This window comes from Rhinopithecus bieti, unplaced genomic scaffold, assembly GCF_001698545.2.
Source record: "Rhinopithecus bieti isolate Rb0 unplaced genomic scaffold, ASM169854v2 scaffold_33302, whole genome shotgun sequence".
NCBI lineage: Eukaryota > Metazoa > Chordata > Mammalia > Primates > Cercopithecidae > Rhinopithecus > Rhinopithecus bieti.
In genome coordinates this window covers 455,790-482,617 of record NW_016814366.1, presented here as the reverse complement: position 1 = coordinate 482,617, position 26,828 = coordinate 455,790, and the positions used below count along the sequence as shown (strand labels likewise).

Genomic DNA, 26,828 nt, shown 5'->3' with positions numbered 1-26,828 from the left:
TAAAGCATTTTATATACTTGATTTATGTTTATATTATATGAAGTTCTATACTGAAGATATAGATCTTCTAAATTTCTCATTTGTTTTCAGTGAAAATTCTTCACCTTTTCAGATTTACATTTCTGATCTTACACCCCACTCTTGAAAAATTTGGGAAAAGGGAACACTGTTTGAGGTAGAGGAAATTAATATGTTTGGGAAAACCTCTGAAAGATGATATTGTTTAAAGTGAATATTGAACGTGGAATAGAAATTTATGAGGTTGCAAAGAGGGTTAGAACATTTAGAGACAACAGAAGCAACATGTTTACAAATAGAGACATAAACAAATAGGGTTTAGGAAAACATTCTTTTTTATTGAATTTGATAGTGTTTTAGAAAAACAGAGCTCGACAGAATTCAAAACTGTGAAGATAAGTTTTATTCAAAAGAACTATTGCCATAGGGGAAGAGAGATCTCAGTACAGTACTGGGCTCAATTCTGAGTACAGCATGGGCAAGTGGGAATTTGTACCCAAGAAGCAGGGTAAGAATTAGTGTTGGGGATCAGTGGATAAAAAACTAGTAAGTGGAAATGTCAGTGGCAAGTGGGGATTCTGGCTAAACTGATTTATCTGGTAAAGGCAGATCAAGATGATCAGATACCAATAGATAACAAGGGTGGGAGAGGAGGATTTTTTTTTTTTTTTTTTTTTTTGAGACAGAGTCTTGCTCCGTGGCCCAGGCTGGAGTGCAGTGGCGTGATCTCGCCTCACTGCAGCCTCTGCCTCCCAGGTTCAAGTGATTCTCCTGCCTCAGCCTCCAGAGTAGCTGGGATTACAGGCGCCCACCACCAGCCTGGCTAATTTTTTTGTATTCTTAGTAGAGATGGGGTTTCACCATGTTGTCCAGGCTGGTGTCAAACTCCTGACCTCAGGTGATCCACCCAACTTGGCCTCCCAAAGTTCTGGGATTACAGGCGTGAGCCACTGCACCCAACTGAGAGGAGGAATTCGATTGAATATTAAAGATAGGGAGTATTGCTAAAGTTACTTAGCAAAATTCTTGTTAAAATAGGATACTACAAGGCATGACATGAAGCCCCTGATTGAGGCCTAGTCAAAGAGAGCTCAGAGGAGCCTGAACAAAGTTTTGATAAAGAGAGTCTTTGTCAATATTAATATGAAATTTGACATATTTAACATGACAATCCTTAGAATTTACACTTGAGGCCAGGTGCAGTGGCTCACGCCTGTAATCACAGCACTTTGGGAGGCCGAGGCGGGCAGATCATGAGGTCAGGAGATCGAGACCATCCAGGCTAACACGGTGAAACTCCATCTCTACTAAAAATACAAAAACCATTAACTGGGCGTGGTGGCGGGCGCCTGTGGTTCTAGCTACTCAGGAGGCTGAGGCAGGAGAATGGCGTGAATCCAGGAGGCGGAGCTTGCAGTGAGCCGAGATCGCAGCACTGCACTCCAGCCTGGGTAAGAGCAAGACTTCGTCTCAAAAAAAAAAAAAAAAAAAAAAAAAGAATTTACACTTGATCTTAATGACCGCATTTGTTTTCTTCATAAGGTAGAGATAGCTAGATACAAATGTGTTTACATAGAGAAAAGATTTAACTCGTGAGCACTGGTTTAGTACTACGTTGGAAGTGTATTTTAATTCTGGCTTTAATATTAGGTGAGTTTACCATAGTGTTGCTGACCTAGAAATAATTAGACAAGCCAACACAAAGTAGAAAATGAGCAATAAACATCAACTAATAATTGGTTCTCACTTTTAGTTTTTTAAAAAATAAATATATGTGCTTATATTTGCTTATAGCTCACTGTATATGGCCATTTTTATTTTTTAGATTGCTCTCCCCAGTCTTTATCAGACCCTCTGCTTTGAAGATGCAGCTCTGTGGCGTACTTATTATCATAATTCAATGTGTGAGCAAGAGTTTCCGTCTATTCTTGCAAAGAAAGTTTCCTTATTTCAGCAGGTAAAATTTAGTGTTATCTAAATGCAAAAAAAGTGTTTAATGTTTCTCTTATTATTCAGAAGCCATTTAAAGGAAAGCTTTGCTTTTAGAGTGTTACTTTACCTTTAATGGCATATTTAGGGAAGGGCTTGATGCTTTTGCCACTTTAATGACAATTAAATCATGCCAAAGTTTCTGGGTCGGTTTCTCTCTCACTGTGGCTTTTTTTATTTCCTTTGCCTGAAACCCCAGGGGCATTTTGTAATAGGAAAAATTTATTTCAGAAAGAAACTAAGATACAAATTGTACAAGTTTTACAATCATTTTCGGAGTTATTTTAAGGAAAAGACCTAATAGTGAATAACAGGGGATTTTTCCCATTCTATTTTAAAATAGAATGATGAAACCTACTGGCAGGTTCCACTCAAATTGTTTTGCTAGTCGAAAAGATTAGCGTGGGAGAGCTCTTCAGAAGTTGATGCTCCAGGAAATGACCTTTCCATTTATCTCTTCTCTTGATCTGACCCCTTTGTGTCTCCATATACAGTGAATTCTATTTCCCCAAGAGTGCTTAAACAAAAAGGAAAAAGATTAAGAAAAAATTGATTTGAAAACTTAAACATCTAGGAATATCATAGATATACATGAATCAGTAGTTCCAGCTACTTGGGAGGCTGCGGTGGAAAGATCACATGAGCTCAGGATTCGAGGCAGGAGTCAGATGTGATTGTACCACTGCACTCCAGCCTGGGTGACAGGGCGAAACACTATTTCTTTCCTTTTTTTTTTTCAAAGATAAAAATAGTGATTTGAACATTTTAGGGAGGATTTCTGGGTCTCTGTTTGCTGTCAACAGAAATGCCTCATCTATATACCGTGATTTTCACCTGCCATTTAGCTTTTTATCAGATTCAGAAGACGTTGCTAACCCTATGTTTACTTTTGATGATAGGCTTGAGGAAGTAAACGGATTTCAGTAACATTTTTGATAATATACTTGCTATATACCTATAGTGACAGTTTAAAGCACAGTAAATACTATGGAACAATGATAAGTGTTCCCATATTTAGTAAACATTTGTTTAATTAGTTAACATTAATTGTTGTTTAGTTAAAGTAGTTGCACAACTTTATTCTTTAAAAATATTCTGCATTTTATTTTAAGATTCTTGTAGTACAGGCGCTAAGACCGGACAGATTGCAAAGTGCCATGGCTCTTTTTGCATGTAAAACTCTGGGTAAGTGTGATGCTTTTCAAGAACTAGACCACTGACCTGAATTATTTGTTTTTACCTTTCATTTTATGTTAGCCTTAGATTAGATATGTTATGATGTCTCTTTTATTCATTCTGTTTGTTTATCTTCCAATCTCTACCTGTTTTAGAAAAATAATTCTCGTCTGGGCACGGTGGTTCATCCTGTAACTGCCCAACAGGTTCACCTTGCCTGCTGCCTAGACAGAGCTGATTTGGCAAGACAGAATTGCCATGGAGAAAGAATAATTCACACAGAGCCGGCTGTGCGGGAGACCAGAGTTTTATTACTACTCAAATCAGTCTCCCTGAGCATTGGGGGTTGGAGTTTTTCAAGATGTTTTGGTGGGTAGGGGCTTGGGAAGTGGGGAGTGCTGACTGGTCAGGAATCATAGAGGGTTTCAAGTGAGGTTTTCTTGCTGTCTTCTGTTTCTAGGTGGGATCACAGACCTGGTTAGGTTTTACAATAGCGATGTTATCCCCAGGAGCCATTTGGAGATGTTCAGACTTTTGCAGCCAGAGGCTGCATTATCCCTAAACCATAATTTCTGATTTTGTAGCTAATTTGTTAGTCTGCAAAGGCAGACTGGCCCCCAGGCAAGAAAGGGGTCTTTTTGAAAAAGGGCTATTATGAATTTTGTTTCAGAGTCAAACTGAAACCACCTTTGCAAAAAATGAAACTGAGGAAATGATGACAGTGAAAGAGCTCAGACCAAACTGACTCCATCTTGCCTCTAACCTTTAAGCTATCCTTGTTCATTCTTGGGCATAGGCAGAACTAACCTTGGGAAGGAATTTAGTTTATGGTTTGACTCTGAAACAAGATTGATAATAGCCCTTTCACAAAAAGACCCGCTTCTTGCCTGGGGATAAGTCTGCCTTCAAAGGACTAATAGGTTCGCTATGAGATTAGAAATTATGGTTTAGGGACTGGGCGTGGTGGCTCACGTCTGTAATCCCAGCACTTCGGGAAGCCAAGACGGGTGGATCACTTGAGGTCAGGAATTTAAGACCAACCTGCCCTACATGGTGAAACCCCGTCTTTACTAAAAAAAAAAAAAAGAAAGAAAAATTAGCCGGACATGGTGGCAGGTGCCTGTAATCCCAGCTACTCGGGAGACTGAGGCAGGAGAATCTCCAGAACCCAGGAAGTGGAGTTTGCAGTGAGGAGATATCACACCACTGCACTCCAGCCTGCGTGACAGAGCAAGACTCAATCCACACACCCCCGCCCGTCAAAAAAAAAGAAATTAGGGTTTAGGGGTCATGCAGCCTCTGGCTGCAAGAGTCTGAACATCTTCAAATGGCTCCTGGGTATAACATCACTATTGTAAAAACTAAGATCAGTGCTTGAGATATTTTGCAGACCCATCTAGTCTGGTAATCTGGCTCAACCAGTTCTGTGATCCCACCCAGGAATAGAAGACAGCAAGAAAACCTCACTTCAAGCCCACTGTGAGTCCATCTCCAACCTGACCAAGCAGCACTCCCCACTTCCTAAGCCCCTACTCACCCAATCAGCTTTACAAACTCTGATCCCGAATGCTTAGGGAGACTGTTTTGGGTAATAATAAAACTCCGGTCTCCTGCACAGCCAGCTCTGTCTTGGTAAATCAACTCTGTCTAGGCAATGGGCAAGGTGAACCCATTGGGCACTACAAAACCATCAACTAAATTCCTTCCCAAGATTAGTTCAGCCTACATGCAGGAATAAACAAGGTCAGCTTAAAGGTTAGAAGCAAGATGGAGTCGGTTAGGTCTGATCTCTTTCACTGTCATAATTTCCTGAATTATAATATTTGCACAGGTGGTTTTAATACCTGTAATCCCAGCACATTTGGAGGCTGATCGGGGAGGATTGCTTGAGCCCAGTAGTTTGAGACCAGCCTGGGCAGCATAGTGAGACCTTGTCTTTAGTAAATATTAAAAAATGAGCCAGGCACGGTGGCATGTGCCTGTAGTTCTAGCTACTCAGGAGGCTGAAGTGGGAGGATTTCTTGAACTCAGGAGTTCAAGGTTGCAGTGAGCTGTGATTCTGTCACCGCACCCCAATGTGGACAGCCGAGCAAGACCTTGTCTCAAAAAAAGAAAAATAATTCTCTTTGTTGGATATAACCCATATATAATGTTGAATTAAATCTGACATCCTATATTTAGTAAAGGTATTTGGACTAGAGTGTTCCTCAATCCAATATGATTGGTGTCCTTACAAGAAGATATCTGTGTAAAGACAGACACATGAGGACAACATAATGTGATTATGAAGGCACAGATTCAAGTTGTTCAACTACAAGCCAAGGAACACAGAAGATTTCTAGGCAACCACAAGAACCTAGGAAGAGATATGGATGTGTTCTTGTAGGGACACCAGTCATATTGAATTGAGGCACACTCTCGTCCAGTATGACCTCGTTTGAAGTTAACTAATTCTACTTGCAATGGCCCTATTTTCAAAAAGGTGAACATTTTGAGAGACAGGGGTTAGACTTCAACGTATCTTTTTTGGGGGGTGGGGAGGTACACAATTTAACCCATAACACCTACCAATGAAGCTTTTCGCATAATGCCTGTCTTCTGCCTCACCCATACACACACAAATATTTTGAGTCACTTTTTAGACTGGTCACCTGGTTGGTTAATGATGAGTATATGGAAATAATCTGGATATGCCCTGTGCTTTTGTTTACTTATGCAGGGTGAGGAAATGGTCACTGTTTATTCAACTCTGATAGAATGTTTATGTAGCAGATAATTTTTACTCATGTCTGGCAGAATAATTATCCACCTTTCTTTTGGTTGCAAGTGACGGATACCATATTAAACTCGCTTAAAAGAATAAAGGAAATTTATTAGTTCAAGTATTCAATACTCAGGAAAGAAGAGATAGGGCTGGTCTTCGGGTTAACTGGACTTATACAACATCATGACTCAGACAATATCAGGAAACTCTGTCTTTGTCTCAGCCTTGAGTTTGTCTCTGTGTTTCTCTGCCCCCTACTCCCATCTCTCTGTTTCTCCCTTTTTCTTTGTGTCTTTATCTGTCTCTTCCTCTCTTGTTGCTTTTAGACTCTCATTTTAATTTCTGCTTGTGTATTATCCTTAGTCTCAAGGGTTCATAGTATTCTGGTTGATAAGACTACTAACTTCCTGGGTTATATTGTAAAGCTTGTGATGAAAGGAGAAAGATAACTTTTCCTTCCCAACTTCACCATCAAAAATCCTAGAGAAGGACTCTGATTTGCTCAACTTAGGTTACATATCCACCTCTGCAACTAATCACATCAGAAATATATGGAATTGCATTTCTCCAAAAGCAGCCATGGATGGGGAAGTGGTTATTACCAGAAGTGAAGGAGGAGATGCTGGTACAAAACAATAGATATGCATGATAATCAGGCTACATATAACCTGTTTTAATTTTTGTATTTATTGATAGTTTGGTACCTGACCTATTAATTTGTCAAGTGCAGCTGGGCATGGTGGCTCACGCCTATAATCCCAGCACTTTGGGAGACCAAGGTGGGCAGATCACCTGAGGTCAGGAGTTTGAGACAAGCCTGGACAACATGGTGAAACCCCATCTCTACTAAAAGTACAAAAATTATCCTGGTGTGGTGGCAGATGCTTGTAATCCCAGCTACTCGGGAGGCTGAGGTGGGACAATTGCTTGAGCCCATGAGGCGAAGGATTGCAGTGAGCTAAGTGTCACTGCACTGCAGCCTGGGCTACAGAGCAAGCCTCTGTCTCATAAATAAATAAATAAATAAATAAATAAATAAATAAATAAATTTTTAAAGTGCATTTTGGGAGTCTACCTCCTTTAAGAATTGTAAGTATATAACTTGATTCTGTAGCTGTTGGTGGAAATGTTCTGTAAATGTCTGTTAGGTCTATTTGGTCTATAGTGCAGAATAAGTCTAATGTTTCTTTGTTGATTTTCTATCTGGATAATCTGTCTAATGCTTACAGTGGAGTGTTGAAGTCCCTGCTATTATTGTATTAGAGTCTCTCTCTCTCTTCAGCTCTAATAATATTTACTTTATATCTGGATATTCCAGTGTTAGGTGTATAGATTCTTACAATTCTTAAATTCTCCTGCTGAATGGACTTCTTTATAATGACTTTTTTGGTCTCTTCCTATAATTTTTGTCTTGAAATTTATTTTATCTGATATAAGTATAGCTACTCCTGCTCTTTATTGGTTTCCATTTGCATGGAATATCTTTTTCCATCTCTCCGTTTTCAGTCTATGAGTCTTTATATGTGAACTGAGTTTCTTGTAGGCAGCATACAGTTGGGTCTTATTTTTAATCTATTCAACTACTGTTTCTCTTTTACGTGGAGAATTTAATCCATTTATATTCAGAGTTATAATTCATAGGAAAGGACTCTGGCTATTTTAGGAAAGGACTAACTACGGCTATTTTGTTATTTGTTTTCTGGTTGTTTTGTTAGTCTCTTCTTCTTCTTCTTTTTTTTTTCCTTTCTTCCTGTCTTCCTTTGTGTGTAAGGGATCTTCTCTGGTAGTATATTTTAACTTCTTTCTTTTGTGTGTGTGTGTGTAACCATTATAAGTTTTTTCCTTTGTGGTTACTATGAGGCTTGAAGAAAACATAACCAGTGGATTTTAAACTGATGACAACTTAACTCTGATTACAAAGAAAAGAAAAGTAAAACAAACCAGGCAAAAGGAAAAAATTTACACTTAAACTCAATTCCCCTTCCCCATTTTGAGGACTTTTGGTCTCATTATATCTTTCTATATTGTCTATCTCTTAACAATTTATTATGGTTATTATTTTTGATAGGTATCTTTTAGACTTCATAATAAAGACATGAGTGGTGATATAGTTTGAATATACGTCCCCAGCAAATCTCACGTTGAATTGTAACCCCCAGTGTTGGAGGTGGGGCCTGGTGGGAGGTATTTGAGTCATGGGGGCAGATCCCTTGTGGCTTGGTGTTTTCCTCACAATAGTGAGTGAGTTCTCTCAAGACCTGGTTGTTTAAGTGTGTGGCACCACCCTCCCCACTCTCTCTTGCTCCTGCTTTTGCCATGTGACTTGCAAGCTGCTGTCTTTACCATGTGAGCCACTTGCTCCTCCTTTGCTTTCTGCCATCAGTAACAGCTCTCTTGAGGCCCCCACAGAAGCCTAGCAGATGCTGGTACCATGCTGGCAGAATTGTGAGTGAATCAAATCTCTTGTCTTTATAAATTAGCCCATCTCAGGTATTTCTTTATAGCAACACAAGAATGCCCAACACAAGTGATTTACACACCACAGTTACAGTGTTAGCATTTTCTGTATTTGTCTGTAGACTTACTTTTACCAGTGACTTTTATACCTTCAGATGATTTCTTATTGTTTAAGAATCCTTTTCTTTTAAATTGAAGAATTCCCTTTAGCATTTCTTGTAAGATAATTCTGGTGTTGGTGACATTTTTTAGCTTTTGTTTGCCTGGGAAAGTTTTTGTTTCTTTTTTATGTTTGAAGGATGATGTTGCTGGATATAATATTCTAAGTTGGAAGCTTTTTTTTTTTTTTTTTGCCTTTGAAATGTGGTGCCAGACATACGGAGCATCTTTATATGTTATTTGCGTCTTTTGTCTTGCTGCTTTTAGAATCTTTTCTTTGTCCTTGGCCTCTAAGAGTGATTATTATGTGCCTTGAAGTAGTCTTATTTAGATAGAATCTGTCGGTGATTTTGACTGTCTTGTACCTGGGTATTATTACCTTTCTCTATGCTAGGCAAGTTCTCTGTTACTATTTCTTTGAGTAAACTTTATATCCTGAGCTCTTTCTTTACATCTTCTTCAAGGCCAATAACTTATAGATTTGTCCTTTTGAAGTTATTTTTTAGATCTTGTAGACATACTTCTTCCTTTTTATTCTTCTTTCTTTTTTCTCCTCTATATTTTCATGTTTTCAAACTCACTAATTTATTCTTCTGCTTGATAAATTCTACTATTGAGACACTGATGCATTTTTCAGTTTGTCAATTATATTTTTCAGCTCTAGGAATTGATTGTTTTTATAAAATTATTTGAATCTGTTAAATTTCTCTGATATAGGCCAGGGGCAGTGGCTCACACCTATAATCTCAGCACTTTGGGAGGCTGAGTTGAGCGGATCACTTGAGGTCAGTAATTCAACACCAGCCTGAACAACATGGTGAAACCCCATGTAAAAATACAAAAATTAGCCAGGCATGGTGGCAGACTCCTGTAATCCCAGCTACTCAGGAGGCTGAGGCAGGAGAATTGCTTGAGTCTGGGGGAGGTGGTTGCGCTGAGCCAAGATTACACCACTGCACTCCAGCCTGGGCCAGTGAGAGTGTCTCAAAAAATTTTTTTTCTCTGATATAATTCTGATTCATTATCTGTGTTATCTTGAAGTTCATTGTGTTTCCTTAAGACAGCTATTTTGAATTTCTTGACGGAGAGGTTACATATCTCTGTTACTTCAAGATTGGTCACTGGTGCCTTATTTAGTTCATTTGCTGAGGTCATGTTTTTCTTGGATGTTTCTGATGCTTGTGGACTTTCCTCATTGCCTGGACATTGAAGAGTTAGATATTTATTCCAGTCTTCAGAGTCTGGACTTGTTTTTACCTATTCTTCTTGAGAGGGCTTTCTAGGAATCCAAAGGAGACTGAGTGTTGTTACCTAAGCCTATTTTCACTAAAGCTGTTTTAGCACTATTAGGAACCCTAAGCCCAAGAACTCTATGACTCTTGCAGACTCCTACAAACACAGCCTTGGTGGACTTGAGGAAGATAAGGGAGAATTTTCTGGGTTCCTAGACAAAATCTTTTGCTCTCTTTCCTCCAAGCAAAAGGATTCTCTCTCTATGCTGGGTTGCCTAGAGTTTGGGGAGAGTTGTTATGGGCTCTGCCTTGACCACCACAGCTGGTACCATGCTGAGTCATACCTGAAGCCTCGAGCCTTCCAGACCAGCACAGTACTGAGGCTTGCCCAAGGCCTGTGACCACTACTGCTTGGCTGTCACTGATGTTCATTCAAGGCCTTAGGCTACCTTAGTCAGCAGGTTGTAAGCCAGCAGATTCCCTTCTGGCCCAGAATGGATCTTGAAACATCAACTAAAGAGCAAAGGCCTGGAATCATAGGTTTCAGGAATCTTCCTGGTGCTTTATTTTCCTGTGAGTGGGCTTGTGTCCAATTTGCAAGACATTAGTACTCTGTACTATTCTCTCACCTTCCCCTGAAGAGAAGGAACCTGTCCGTGTGCTGCATTGCCTGGAGTTGAGGGAGTGGTGATGCAAGTACTCTTGTGGGCTGCTGCAATTGGTGTTACACTGGGTCACACCCCAAGCACACTGCTATGGACACCAGAATAGCACGAAGGCTTGCCCAAGGACTGCAGTCACTGTGTCCTGACTGCCACTCAGATTTATTTGGGCCCTCAGGCCATTTAATTAGCTAGTGGTAAAGATGACTGGGACTTGGTTTCTTCCTGCTGAAGCAGAGGACTTCCCTCTGGCCCAGGGCTGCTTTATATGCTCCTTCCATGGGCACTGGTAGAATTCTGCCTGGTAATGAGGAGGAAATTAAAGAAAGAAAAGAAAAGAAATAAGTTTTCTGTATTAGGCTGACTTATCCCAGGGGCAGCAACAAGCACAGCCCAGACCCAGGAAAAGCCTTGATAAACACTATCTGAGAAGCTAGGACACAAAGGAATGTGCTCTGGAGACTCTCCCAGTTCTCCCTCAACATAGGAAGGAGAAAAACAAATTTTCCTTTCTCTTATGGTATGAGTTTATAGATTCCTGTTCTCGGTAACTAGTAGCTTCAAGTATTCTGTTTTATCTAAGCAGTACAATGAAGCTCATGAACCATCTGAGCAGACCTGAGCTACAGCCACCTGGGCACCGTAGTGAAGGTTATGAGATAAGCCCATGCAAGACACTTGAGCAAAACCTAGGTAACAGCCATCTGGGCTGAATAGCAAGGGTCATGTGTAATTCTGGGTTATGCACCTGTCACAGTTTGATTAACTGACTTCGTTCTGCCTCTGTATCCTTGCTTTCACATCACTGTAATCCTGCTTCAAGCTAGGCCACTCCCTTTTTGAAGTGTGTATAAAGGTCAAGAGCTGTTTTTGTTCTGGGCCCAGTGTCAGGATGTTAATCCACTAGGTCTGAGTTCACTCAATAAAATCCTCCTGCTTTACTCCAAGGTCTCTCTTGTCCCCCTGATTCCTGCAACAGTATTGTGTTCTGCTCAGTGACTGCACCACACTGAGTTCCAATGTAAAGTCACACTCACTTCACTTTCCTCCCCTATGCACACAGATTCTCTCTGTGCTGTGCTGCCTGAAGTTGGGGAAGGAGTGGTATAGGCAATCCAAGACTATTTTTCCTACTCTCTTCAATGTCTCTTTCCTTGTGATTCTATTGAAATCAGCTGCTGTGATCACTCACTAGATTTTTGGTTCATATGAAGGTGTTTTCTTACGTGGATAGTTATTCAGTTTGATGTTCCTGCAGGGGACAATTGCTGGAAGATTCTATTTGTCCATCTTGCTCTGCCTTCTTCTTAACTGTTGATCCTAAAGACTACAGTAGTTGGAAAAAAAGATACTGGTGTCCATGTTTGGAAATGTTTTTGAATATACTTTATCTTGTTACTGGAATAATTAACATGTTCCCAAATTTGGATACACATGGTGAGTAATCACTGTGTAATACACATCTAAGAATATGGAAAACAGTTGTCCCTGTATTTAGCATTAAGATTAGTTGAAGTAGCCTTTTACTAGCATTTTTGAGAAAATAGAAGCAGTAAGACAAAAATTCTTCATTTCCCATCAACACATCTACCATTTGCATTAGTACTCATACTCATTTGCTTTCCTTTCTCTTACTATGAAAGAATATCTTTGCTGTAATCAAAGGTCAACTCATTTACTGTTTTCTTCTTCATTTCTGCCATTATCATCTTCTCCCACATCATGAATTTTACCTTCTTTGCTGGATCATTTTTTTCAGCATACAAATATATTTTAGTATCATCTGTCTTAAAAATACCTCCCTGGGTCTCAGATCCTTTTCTAGCCACTATCCTATTTTTCACTTCTTTCTAAACTCAAAGTTGTCCATTTCTTTCTTTATAGAACACATTCTTCTCTTGATTGTTATGTTTCTTTTTTCACTCCTCAACCCTCTTAGGCTGTTCCTTTTTACTTTCCTTTACTGGCTTCTTGTCTGCATGTCTTCTAAGTGTTAGAGTACTTTTGTTTTTTACTATAGTTTTGCTCTGGGTTTTATTATTTCATTATTACATATTCTCCCTGTAGGTGACCTTACCCAATCCCTGGATTTAAATATCATTCTTAAATTATTGACTCTTACATCTCTTATTTCCACCCTGAAATTCTAGGCTTGTGTATTTAATGCTTATGTGATGTTTTTATATTAAAACATCAAAATAAATATCTCAAATTTAATGTGATCAGTACAGAACTTTCGATTTTTTTATACTATCATCTACTCAGTTGTTTAATCCAAAACCCCAAAAGTACAGTCATGTGTTGTTAAACAGTTGTTTAACAGTTTAACAGTGTTGTTTAACAAAAGTACAATCATGTGTTGTTTAACAGTGGGGATGCATTCTGAGAAATGTGTCATTAGGCAGTTTCATTGTGTGACTATCATAGAGTGTACATAAACCTTGATTGTACACCCTCATACACACCTAGGCTATATAGTATAACCTATTGCTCTTAGGCTACAAACCTGTGCAGCATGTTAATGTACTGAATGCTATAGGCAATTGTAACACAGTGGTAGGTATTTGTGTCTCTAAACATAGAAGAGATACAGTAAAAATACAGCATTATAATCTTATGGAATGACCATGGTATACATGGTCCATCGTTGATTGAAAAGTCATTGCGCAGCTCGTGTAATTCTTTCCTCTCTTTTCTTTCTTTCTATACCCAACCTATCATCAAATTCTTTTGGTTTCAACCCTAAAACTTATTCTGAATTCATTTTATTTACTTTATTAGTACCAACCTAATACAAGCTATCATCAGCTCTCAATTACTGCCATACCTTTTGTTTGTTGTCTCTATCTTCAGAATATATCCAGAATCCAGTCACTTCTCAGACCTTTAGGACTCTCTACCACTTTGTTTAAACCACTTTTATATAAGCAAGATTATTACCATTCAGGCTTCTATCCTTCCCCACTTTAAGTCTATCCTCAACATAGCAGCTTTTTGAAATATAAATTAGATCATATCACTCCTCTGCTCCAACTCTTCTGATGGAATGTGACATCTTGTCTTCTTCAGAATCCTTATAATGTTCTACAAGGTCTTACCCTCAGATCTTATCTCCTAACCACTCTTGACCCTTGCTCAGTTCTTTACCCACATAATTGTCTTTTTGCTTTTTTGCTGCTCTAAGTATGTTTCTGAAATATCAGAACCTTTGCACTTGCTGTTACTATTGTTCAAATGCGTGTTAAAATGAAACAGGACGCTTTTCAGAGAGGTTGTTAAGAGTTTTTTTCCTACTACCCATTTAGTCTTTAATAATGTGGTCTTTGTGCCACATTGCGCATGACCTTTCCTACCGATTTTATAGTTTGACTCTCAACTCTTCGAAATACTTATGGTACTATTTCATCTCCAGGTCAAGTGACATTTAAGGCTTAATGACATTAATTAAAAACCTCATGTTATTTATATATTCAGATGCTTTGAAAGTTTAATACACTTCTAAAATCATACTCTTTCTAAGCAAAAATTATGTTTACTATTTTATGGCTATATGACTTTGTATTTGGTCAAGTAGCTTCTTAAATTGTTTTCATGTAAAATTGGAGTTTTTATTTCATGAGTAAGTTTTAAAATTCAAATCACTGGAGAACAACAGGCACTTACCTCTTTTTAATCAAATTTTAGAGCTTTGATTTTAAATGTAATTTCTCAAGCATCATTCATATGGAAAGATCCTTATTAAGTTTTAGCAACTGTTTTAATAATCTATAAACCTTAAAATAGTAAATTAAAAGATGTATTTATGGAAGTAGTTTTGATTTGAAGATTTAAATTCGTATAGCAATCCTCAAAGCTTTTAGGGATGCCTGTTTAGTAAGATTCTACAAAGCAAGACTTATGTGCTGGCAAAATCTACTACATTACTTTTTAAAAATGGTACTGACCAGATGCAAGTATTCTTACTTCTGTAATTCTGATGTAATTTTGACTTAAAAAAAAAAAAAAACTATTATGAGGAGTATATTATGCTATGTGTATTGAGGTATTGGGAATGTAAAGAGACATGTCCCCATACAGTGCTGCAATAACTACAGGAACCAGAAATTTTTAAATGTTCTTCATCCAAAAGTTTTTTTTGAACTATGCATCCTTCCTAGTTTTACAGTTCTATACCTCTCTTATGGCATCATCCCATCCCATGCACCTTGCTTTCATAGCTCAATCTGTCTTATCAAGTCTGTGTCTAAAAGAAAGAAAGACTTAAGGATATTTGCATTCATTTTCTATTGCTGCTAGAAATTTATCAGGTTTAAACAATGCCCAGTTATCATCTTCTGCAGGTCAGAAACCTGATGGGCTCACCAGGTTTCTTTGTTCCAAGTTTTGGAAGCCCTGGGGAAAATCGACTTCCAAACTCATTAAGGTTCACAGCCCTATTCAGTTTTAGGACTGAGGTCCCCATTTTCTTTCTGTCTTTTGGTGTCATTCTCAGCTTTTAGATGCCAGATGGTATCTAGCCCCCTTCCTCCATCTTTAAAGCCAGCATTTGCAAATTGATTCCTTTGCATGCTTCATATCTCTCCTGTTTCTCTTTTCTGCTACACTTCTTTGACTCTAACTAAGAAACTGCTCCACTTTTAAGGGGTCAATTGATTAGCCTGGCCCACGTGAATAACACAGGATAATCTTCTTACTTTTAGGTTCATGGTGTTAGTTACATTGGCAAAGTCCCTTCACAGCAGTACTTAGTTTAGTTTTTGATTGAATAACCAGGGCTTAGGATTCTTGAAAGAGATACCTTTAAAATTCTGCCTACCACAACATATTTGACTTTTTTACTTGTCTCTAGGGTTGAGTACTATTCCATTTCTAAAGCATAGTTTCCCATTTAATTGGTTCACATATATTGGGTTAGGTAGTGGCTGTTGATTTTCCTCTTTTACTGATGTTTGTGATACATTTTACAATTTTTCTCATAAAAGAAAGGTAATTTTATACATCTGATACTTATTAGCTCTTTGTTACAGAAGATGAGAGGAATGAAAAAGAATGAATCTATTATACTTACTACGTATAATAGTTTTGATATTTGCCACTTTCTTTACTCAGGTACCTGCAAAGTACGGGAGTCAATTTGTTCCTTTTTCAATTGCAAGTTATTTCTTTTTTATTATCTCAATATTTTATTTGCATAAAATGCAGTAAAGGTTTAAGTTATTCCTTTGTCTTATTCTTATTTTTTTTGACAGAAATGCTGTATTTATTTTTAAATTTATGGTCAGAATATCAGGTTCCAGTGATTTCCAAATAGTTTTGGAATCACAGTGCAATTTTTCATGCACAGTGCACATAATTCATAGTGCAATTATTATTTTTGGTTCTCTAACTTTATTAAATAGTTTTGAATGATTCGTATTGAGGAGTCTGATGGTATCATGAATCAGAATTATTTGGACTGATAAAACCAGTATACTCAGTTCACTTAAAGTGCAACAGAAATTTTGCTGGAGTTTTTTGGGCAGGATGGCTAACATCTAATTCCAAGTAACATGAATGTCACCTGTGTTACATTAAATGGCAAGGAATTTTTCATGATTTTTTTCTCCAACTCAAAATGTTTTATTGCTTTGAAATATTGTGTAAAATGAATTAATGGACATATATTTATATCCTGTGGGATTTTAAAATTAAAAGTTATCATTGAATTTGCTAGTCTCTAGATATAAAGTAGTGAAAGATTCAGTATGATTCTTGCCCACATGAAGTTTACAGTGTACATTGGTTAAATAAACAAGTGGTATGGTAATCTGCATTTTAGCTTTTTTAGACAGTTTTTGTATTGGCATATATTTTCCAAATAAAGCACACTTACGTCAGCAAGTAGTTATTTTAAATGAAAATATTTTATATATACTTTGACATTTTTATTGTATAATATATAGTACTTAGAGGAGTATCAGGAAATGCATAGACATGAAAAGAAAATGAGAAACACCTGGTATTCCCTCATTAGCACTAATCATTGTTAACGTTTCTATGTATGCCTTTGCTTTCTTTTTATGCACATAGAAGTGTATATATTACAATTTGGCATTATTGCCAAATCTCTTGAATAATCTGATTTTTCTGTATATTATCTTTTACCTCAACATGTTTGTAACTTCAGTTTCAATGTATGGCTATCAGAAATTACTCAGACTCCTGTTAGAAACTCAATTTCTTTCTACCAGTTTTTAGCTAGTATCAACAGCTACAATGAAAATCCCGTGTACATGCTTCTGCGTCCATATCCTGAATTGTTTCTTAAATTATTATTAAATTATTATAATTTTAATTACTGATCAAGGCCATGTACATTTTAAAGACTTTTGATACACTTTATTAAATCAGACAATATATTTAATTGGCCTAGATATTTATTGAATTTATGAATAAATAAGTGAATGCCTGAATGAATAGAAATATTTCTTACTACATTGCAAGTACATAAGAATTCTTTATTGCTAAATTTAAATTGCTAACAATTGAATAGTTGTTAGCAATTTAAACTTAGTTGAAAGTAAAATTTATAAAATATGCCTCTAAAAACAATTCATCAGTTTTAAGTGGCTCTTGGAGTAAATTTCACCTGTTATTAGGAATATTTCTGACTTTGGAAATGCTTACATTGTGGGTTGCTGTTGTGAAGAATAGACAAGGGTGCTGCTTTATGGATGAAATGTACCTTTTCAGGTTGGTTACCTAGAAATGTCTCTTTTGACCCATCATGATAACATTGAATTTATATTTTAAAGTGTTTACTATTCTTAATTATTTAAGGATGTCCATATCTGAGGTGCAGTCTTGTCTATTCACTTCTACTTTTGAGAATATATGGAAGCCCTTCTTGCCCATGTACTCACTCAGTTACATACTCCTAATTTTTTCTTAATTTTTAACTCCTGTGTAACACTCATTTTAGCTCAATTCGAACAAGTATATTTTAAATTATTAACTGACATGAGCCTTTTCAGTTTGGCTTTAATGAAATACATTAATAATGGAAACATTCAAGTTTTAGCAGAAGAGAGAGTATTAGTTTTCTTACCCATAAAATTAATATAATGATATTTGTTTCTCAGGATCATTGTATGGTTTAGATATCATTTAAATAAACTACCTGATACAATGCTTAGCATTCAGTAGGTGATGAATAAATGGCATTTGTTACAATTATTATACTTATTTTGCTTCCAAAGGACCTGTGGATTGCTTTATCCTTGTTTTTCAATTGAGGAAACTGAGGCACAGTGCATTTTAATGATTTGCATAGGGTCATTTGGCTAACACATACAAACTGACAGCTATGTATTTCTGTCTTAAGCATTCTTTTCACTACCCATACAGCCTTTTTTCCCCACGGGCATAAGAAATAACTTTTTGGCATGAAATCATTTACCCATGTCATGAGAAATCTGATTCCCCATATGCATGACACAGAGTAGGCACTCAGCTATCATTAATGAATTGTACTGGACTAATGAGATATATAGATTGATGGTTGGGTTCACTCTTCTCTTGCATTGTGGTCTCAATTTACAATACACCTACAGGCCTGTATGGTGGTCTCAATTTACAATACACCTACAGGCCTGTATTGTGGTCTCAATTTACAATACAGATGTTAAATATGGTAATCAGGGTACCTACCTCATAGCATTGTAATAATAAGATGATATCATACATGGAAAACATTTAGAAAAATGCCTGGCATCTTAAGCATAAAACAGATGTTGACTCTTACTAGTATATGATTTTATAGTGGAAAAACTTTAATATATGATGGGATTATAACTCACCTGGGTATTCTCTATTATATATCACATAATTAGATTTAATAAACTTTTTAATGCATACTGCTTTTATTTTAATTTTAAAATATATCTTTTAGGACTGAAAGAGGTGTCGCCACTGCCTCTAAATCTCAAACGTTTATACAAAGAGACACTGGAAATTGAACCCATCTTGATAATTATTTCTCCGGGTGCTGATCCTTCTCAGGAACTTCAAGAACTTGCTAATACTGAAAGAAGCGGAGAGTGTTATCACCAGGTAAGTACATATTGTCCCGCTGTTTTTGTTTTTGCTATTGCTGTTCCCATACTTGATGATATTGGTCAAATGAACATTTTTGGTTGTGATAAGCCAAATAATGCCCTGAAAATGTCTATGTCCTAATCCTCAGAACTGTGGATATGTTATTTTCCATGGCAAAAGGAACTTTCCTGATATAATTAAGGATCTTCAGATGGGAAGAGTAGCCTGAATTAGCCAGGTGGACCCAATGTAAAATCACAAAGGTTTTTTTATAAGAGGGAGACAGGTGAGTCAAGAGCGAAGATAGAAGATATGATGATCCAAGTAGAGGTCAGAGAAGAGAGAATATGCTGTGCTACTGGCTTTGAAGATGGAGGAACGGGCCATAAGCAAAGAAATGTAGGTGGCTTCCAGAAACTGGAAAAAACAAGGGAAGAATTATCTTTTAGAGCCTTTAGAAAGAACGTAGCCTTATAGTAGTACCTTTATTTTCAAACCCAGAACCTTGATTTTAGGCCAGTGAGAAACTTCTGGCCTCCAGACGTTTGATGATAATTTAAGGCACTAAATCTGTTGTAATTTCTTAAAGCAGCTATAGGAAATTCATACATTTGCTTTCATTTTGAGAATTACTTTTAAAATTTTACTTGTATGCTTTTATGATAAATCACAGTAATGTTTATTTACACTTTATTTACCTGAACTGAAAGAAATACATAAAATTTTGAGTAAAATGTATTCATTGTAACGCAATTTTTTTTCCCTGAGGTAGGAACTTTTGTTTGTTCAGGGTGTCTCCTTTTTTTCAGTTTGCATGTAAATTTGAAAATGAAATGTATTAATTCACCCTCAATGTTTAGCAAGTGAATACATCTTTTTCACTGGGAAAATAATTAATAATGATTTTTTAAACAACTGAATACTTCATAGCAACCAAAAATTGAAAAGTAAAAATTTTACAAAGAAAAATATAAATGAAATATAGCAAAATAGTAGCGCTGTTAGGCTCAGTTGTGCAGGTTTTGAACTAATAGAGAGTTCTGGTCAATCATAGTAGATTAGGTCTACATTAGGTCAATATTCAGTTATCAGTGAGGTGTCTTAGGAAGGGGAGCTCCACAGATTGTACCTGTTACTAGTAATTCTGGCAGGAAAGTTAAACTATTCATATAAGCTTTTAATTATTTAAAGAAGATTAATTTCTGGTATTAGTTTGATTCTTCTTCTGAATTTATTATTAAAGCCAGTTCGGAAGGTTTAGGGATTATTATTGAATCTCCTACCGTTATATTATAACATGCTAGCAGATCTGTTTTTTAAATTTTGTTTGTTTGTTTTTTTGCTTTTGCAGGTTGCCATGGGTCAAGGTCAAGCTGATTTAGCAATTCAAATGCTAAAAGAATGTGCCCGCAATGGAGATTGGCTGTGTTTGAAGAACTTACATCTTGTGGTATCTTGGCTACCAATTCTGGAAAAGGTAGATTCAGATAAATGTGGTACAAATAATATCTATTGTACTCAACTTAGTAATCTCCAAGGGACATCAGTATTAAAATGTCATGCATTATTTATGATGATTTAAAAAGTAGTATTTGAGAAATTTTAGATTTAAATATTTCCTAAATATGTACAATTATGCAAAATAAGATATTAATAGGAAGTCTATGAAAATCTTTTTTTAAGGGCATATAAGAGAAGCCAAGACATTTTTAATGAAGATTGACAGGGAAGCTTAGAAGGCATATTTATACCATTAGTTTCTTTTTATGCTCTTGTTTTCTTGGTCTGTATTGGGAGAAGAGACATAATAGGGTGTCAGAGGGAACTGCCTAACTTCCTAGGGGCTAATGAAGCTAGAGAGTAAACTGAAGCAAATGTTTCATTTACCTCAAATGGACTCAGGAGAAAAATAGTCTTAAGACCAGACAAGTCACTGGATAGGCTTTACATGCAAACCTAGATTTTATTCTGGTGCTTTAGAAAGATGAGTAGGATCTTGGGTAGTTAGAGATGATTCTGAAGAGATATTCCTTGAAAGCCAAATGGGATTTTGCTAAGTATAGGCAAAGATAGGATATCATGATTTTAATTCCATCAGCACAAGCAGAAATAGTGCTGGGGATGTCCATCCCTAGTACAAGGAATGAAGAGATGTCCTTGATAGTGTTAGAGGGGCAGGCCAGGCAGGAAGTGTGGGGAAATTGAGTTAGACGACTAGGAAAGAGCTAAGTTATGGAATACCCTGAGAACCATGCAGAAGATTTTGGAATTTTTGTCCTGGGACTTAGAGAGCCAAAGGAGGTCCTTAACAGAGAAGTTTATTTATTCTGGCAGTAGTATATAGAATAGAAGCAAACAGAATAGAGTAAATTGAGGGAGGTCCTGCCCTAGTTGTGAGGTATTAAAAATTTCTGCAGTCCTAATTAATTGGCAACTACACACTTCGACAAATAGAGTCAATAAATTTTTGACGAATAAGTTAATGAGTAAGTGAATGAACTGATGGACCATGGTGATTCATGATTCATTACTTGTAATCAAGAGAAGATACAGATTTTAGACTATGAATATTCATGTAATTCTATTATGGCTTTCTGTAAAAATTACTAGTGTGTAAAATATAATTTCTTTTTTTTTTTTTTTTTTTTTTGAGACAGAGTCTCATTCTGTCCAGCCCAGTCGCCCAGGCTGGAGTACAGTGGTGTGATCTTGGGTCACTGCAAGCTCCACCTCCTGGGTTCACGCCGTTCTCCTGCCTCAGCCTCCTGAATAGCTGGGACTACAGGTGCCCGCCACCGCGCCTGGCCAATTTTTTTGTATTTTTTGTAGAGATGGAGTTTCACCGTGTTAGCCAGGATGGTCTTAATCTCCTGACCTTGTGATCTGCCCACTTCGGCCTCCCAAAGTGCTGGGATTACAGGCGTGAGCCACTGTGCCCAGCCAAAAATATAAAATTTATGTCTGATAAATCATATATGTTCTGTTTTGTTTTGTTTTTGAGACAGAATCTTGCTCTATTGCCCGGACTGGAGTTCAGTGGCACAGTTTTGGCTCACTGCAACCTCCACCTCCCGAATTCAAATGATTCTCGTGCCTCAGCCTCCGAAGTAGCTGCAATTACAGGCATGTATCACCATGCCTGGCTGATTTTTGTATTTTTAGTAGAGACAGGGTTTTGCCATGTTGGCCAGGCTGGTCTCTAACTTCTGGCCTCAAGTGATCGCCTGCCTCAGCCTCCCAAAGTGCTGGGATTGCAGATGTGAGCCACTGCCCCAACCTGATAAATCATATGTTTTAAGATATATAAAGAAGACTGGTGAATACTTGTACTGCTTTCTGTGTCAAACAGTTGATTGATAGCTACTAATCTATGTAAAATATAGTTGTTATCTTGAAAGCACATCTTAATTAGAACTCTTAGAAACAGTACATAATATATAATTTTTAAAATAACTGATTATTTGCTTTTCTATTAGTTTGAATGAATTGATTGGATATAAATTTATAAATTTATTGTAAATCCAACTATATCCAGCTATAAATCCAACTATATCACAATGTATTGTTTTACCTTTTAAATTTTTTTAAATGTGCTAACCCCAAGCAAAGGTTTATGTAAAATTTCCTTTTTAAAGTTCTGAGGTGTAAATACATTTTGTCCTTTATAATTTTAAGCAAGCACAATGTTTTTGTGGCCATTCTTTTGTAATTTTTTTTCATCATCTTAACTCTACATTTCATGTGATATTAAATGAATGTCAGTGTTCGACATCAATTATATTAAAATAATTTTTAGACTTCATTCTTTTTTAGAGCTATCAGAATTTCTTCTGTCATTTATTTATTCATTTACTAAATTTACAGATACTTGCTTCGTACAAGAAAAAGCCAGAAATTGCGCCAGGTTCTGGTTACCTACAGAATTTGTTCCTGCTCTCTGGGAACTTAATTTAGAAGAGACAGATCACATTAAGAACTATATTGTGGGATGAGGAATACTAAGGGAAAAATTTGCAAAATGACATGGGCGATTAAACCTGCTTGGGATTGTGGTAGTGAAGAGTTGGAGAAGATATTCCCCTAAGACATGATATTTAAATTATATTTTGACAGATAAGTAATAATTTGTCAGATTACAAAGAGAATAATAGGCAGAGGAAATACGATGAGTATAGATAGTCATAAGAGTCTGGATAAATGACTAAAGCCCACAGTATGAGAAGCATGGGCAGATTAATTTGTATGGTGAAGTTTTGAATTTATATTACAGGCCATAAGGTGCTACTAAAAATTGTAAATAAGGGAATTAATATCATTATATAACTCTGTAGAAGCAAGAATTAAAGCAGTGAGAATCTAAAGACTTAAGAAGGCTGGTAGTGCCGGGCGCGGTGGCTCACGCCTGATATCCCAGCACTCTGGGAGGCCGAGGCGGGCGGATCATGAGGTCAGGAGATCGAGACCATCTTGACTCACACGGTGAAACCCCGACTCTACTAAAAAATACCAAAAAAGATTAGCTGGGCTTGGTGGCGGGCACCTGTAGTCCCAGCTACTCGGGAGGCTGAGGCAGGAGAATGATGTGAACCCGGGAGGCGGAGCTTGCAGTGAGCCGGAGATCGTGCCACTGCACTCCAGCCTGGGCGACAGAGTGAGACTCCGTCTTGGGGGGAGAAAAAAAAAGAAGGCTGGTAGTTTAGACATAGCAATTATAGCTAACACTTATTTTGAACTTACTATGTATCAGATACTGTGTTGGTACTTACACAATTCTATGTGATAGGTACTATTATTATCGTTTAGAGATGGAATGAGTCAAAGAGCCCAAGGTCACCTAGCAGGTTAGTGACAAGGTTCAAATTTCAACCCAGTCAACATGACTTTAGATGCAGATTCCTATTCATTACACTGAGCTATTAATAGAGAAAAGATAAAAATTTAAAGGAAATATAACCAGAGCATTAAGAAATATATCAGAATGTCACAGAAGTTTTAATTACAAATAGTTATTAATAGTATAATGATAAAAGAGAAATTTTTGTATGTATTTAAGTAAACTTTTATCATTGGTTTTGTAAACAAGGAATTGAATACTCTTCAACCTAAGGATACCTTTCGTCTTTGGCTTACTGCAGAAGTTCATCCCAACTTTACTCCTATTTTACTACAGTCAAGTTTGAAAATAACATATGAGGTAAGAAGATTTAAAATTTGGATCTCTAGTCATATGAAAGCAGTAATCTATACATGACTTCTAAAACTTTGTAAATGACTATTATATAGAACACACAATTTCTTTTTACATTTAGATGAGGTATAATATACATAAATAGCATAAGATGATATAAAATACATTTAAATCTTTTCAAATTTTATTTCATACTTATGTTTTTGTTTTTATTGTGGTAAGAAACACATAACATGACATTTACTATCGTAACCATTTTTAAATGTATAGTGCAATATGCACCTTGTTGTGCAGTAGATCTCTAGAACTTTTTTTATCTTGCAAAACTGAAACTCTATGACCATTGAAGAGCAACTCTTCATTTTGCCCTATCCTCTGGCAACCACCATTTTACTTTCTAAGAGTTTGACCACTTTAGCTACCTCATTTAGTAAAATCATGGATTATCTTTTTGTTATTTCACTTAACATAATGTCCTCAAGGTTCATCCATGTTTTAGCATATGACAGGATTTCCTTTCTTAAGATAGAATAATATTTCATTGTATGTATATACCGTATTTTCTTTATCCATTAATCCATCAGTGGACATTTAGGTCTTTTACTTCTTGGCTGTTGTGCATAATACAGTGAACACAGGTGAGCACATATTTCTTCACGATTCTACTTTCAATTATTTTGGATATGTAGCTAGAAGTGGGATTGCTGGATCATATGGTGATTCTATTTTTAAGTTTTTGATGGAACTTCATATTGTTTTTCATAGTGGCTACATCATTTTACATTCCCACTAGCACTGAACAGTTTCTCCACATCTTCACCAACAGTTTTCTCTGAGTGTGTGTGTTTAATAGTGGTCATCTGAGTGGGTCTGAGGCGATACCTGATTTCTTTTTTCGATTAGTTGTCAGAGTTGTTTAAAAAATTTGTTTTCCAAATAACTGATCCTTTACTTATGAATTTGCTTTTCCTGATTCTTTTCATTTCACTGAATTTTCTTTTTTCTGTTTTTCTTTCTAATGCTGTCTTTAGATTTTTTCTGCTTTTATTCTTCCTGATTTCTTGAGTTGAATACTTGTTTTGTATTTACTTGCATTCATACTGAAATTGTTCTAAGTCTGAATTTGCAGCTTAATATGTCTTTGGCTTTATTTCACAATTTTGGCATGTTAGTGTTTTGTTTCATTATTTTCAGTCTGTATTTATATGTGATTTTCTCTTTGTACAGGATTTATTAATTTGCATGATCTTTCGTGTAGTGCCTTTTTAAAAACTCTAAGTGGTTTGGTTTCCTATTAATGTCATGTTTTATTGAATAGTGTGCAGAAATTTGGCCTTATCTATGATAGTTTTTGTAAATGTTTCATAAACATAAAAGCTTTCATTTAAAAGTGTAAATTTGATAGGTACTTAATACTTCAGTGGTATATTTTCTTTCTTTTCTTTTTTTTTATTTTGTATTTTTAGTAGAGGTGGGTTTCACCATGTTGGCCAGGCTGGTCTCGAACTCCTGACCTCAAGTGATCACCCACCTCAGCCTCCCAAAGTGCTGGGATTACACCATGCCCAGCCGCCTTTTAAAAAAGAAGGTCATTTTACTTAAGAAATAACAATGAAAAGGATTTCAAAGGGGATGACTAATTTTTGGCATTCTGAAAGTATTGACCTGAATTTATTATTTTTATGTTAGAAACCATTTTGGAAGAACTATTTTACTTTTAGAACAAGCTAGTTAGAATAACTTGGGCAGAAAAACCCACATTATATATTTTTTAATATTAGAATTCTTTCTTGAGGGCGTTATTTTGCTGTTTTTCCACGAACTTGAAAAGTTATCATTTTGATAATTTGAAAAATAATGACAGATATGATGCATATGGATGAACATTTTAAAAAATTTTATACTAGTCTGATATACAATTTCAGTTCCTGGATTTTTATTTGGGTCTATGAACCTAGCAATGTTACACAATACTTTAAATTTGGACTAATGCACCAGGAAGATTAGTTGACATTCTATGTAAATGGTATGTTGAATTCCTCTTGGAAATTCAAATAGCAACTAGTGAGGGAAAACTGGCATATTAAACTCAAACACCTATCCCATAACAATCAATATCACATTAGTATTGTAAGTGGTGATTTAGTGTCAGTGAAAAAAAAATCTCTCAATCATCATATAAAACTTATTTGGTTATTTTGAATTTTATTGTATATACTTTTTTATTTGAAAATTATTCTGAATTTATATTTGGATGAACTGTTAGATATAAGCAGTTTAAAACTAGTTTTGTGTACATTTTGAAGTAACATAATAGTTTAACTCAAACCTGGTAATCTGAACATTTTTCTTTAAATTATGTTCTTAAATACGTTAAAATCTAATATATTTTACTTGTAGGATTTTAGCAATAGGATGTCTGTTGATTTTTTTCTTTAGTCACCTCCAGGTTTAAAGAAGAATTTAATGCGTACTTATGAGTCTTGGACTCCTGAGCAAATTAGCAAAAAAGATAATATACATCGAGCTCGTGCTCTCTTCAGTCTTGCATGGTTTCATGCTGCATGTCAAGAAAGAAGAAATTATATTCCTCAGGTAAGTAAGACCATGTCTTGGATACATTCTAAGCTTTATATTTTTGTATGTTAAAATATTTTTGTGGCCAGGCATGGTGGCTCATGCCTGTAATCCCAGCACTTGGGGAGGCGGGCGGATCACCTGAGGTCGGGCGTTCGAGACCAGCCTGATCAACATGGAGAAACCCCATCTCTACTAAAAATAAAAAATTAGCTGGGCATAGTGGTGCATTCCTATAAGCACAGCTACTCTGGAGGCTCAGGCAGGAGAATTGCTTGAACCCGGGAGGTGGAGGTTGCAGTGAACTGAGATTGTGCCATTGCACTCCAGCCTGGGCGACAAGAGTGAAACTCCACCTCCAAAAAAATAGCAAAGACTTGGAATCAACCCAAATGTCCATCTGTGACAGACTGGATTAAGAAAATGTGGCACATATACACCATGGAATACTATGCAGCCATAAAAAAGGATGAGTTTGCGTCCTTTGTAGGGACATGGATGCAGCTGGAAACCATCATTCTTAGCAAACT

The 26,828-nt window shown here is 36.5% G+C and overlaps 1 protein-coding gene across 1 annotated transcript in view; it reads left to right on the top strand.

Moving 5' to 3' along the window:
- The window catches only part of DYNC2H1 (dynein cytoplasmic 2 heavy chain 1), a 384,617-nt gene that overhangs the window by 187,358 nt on the left and 170,431 nt on the right, over positions 1-26,828 (top strand). Inside the window, 6 exon segments of the mRNA XM_017850085.1 lie at positions 1,844-1,975; positions 3,120-3,192; positions 18,388-18,548; positions 19,885-20,010; positions 23,617-23,727; positions 26,161-26,316. Of these exon segments, the coding sequence (XP_017705574.1) occupies positions 1,844-1,975; positions 3,120-3,192; positions 18,388-18,548; positions 19,885-20,010; positions 23,617-23,727; positions 26,161-26,316 (759 nt within the window).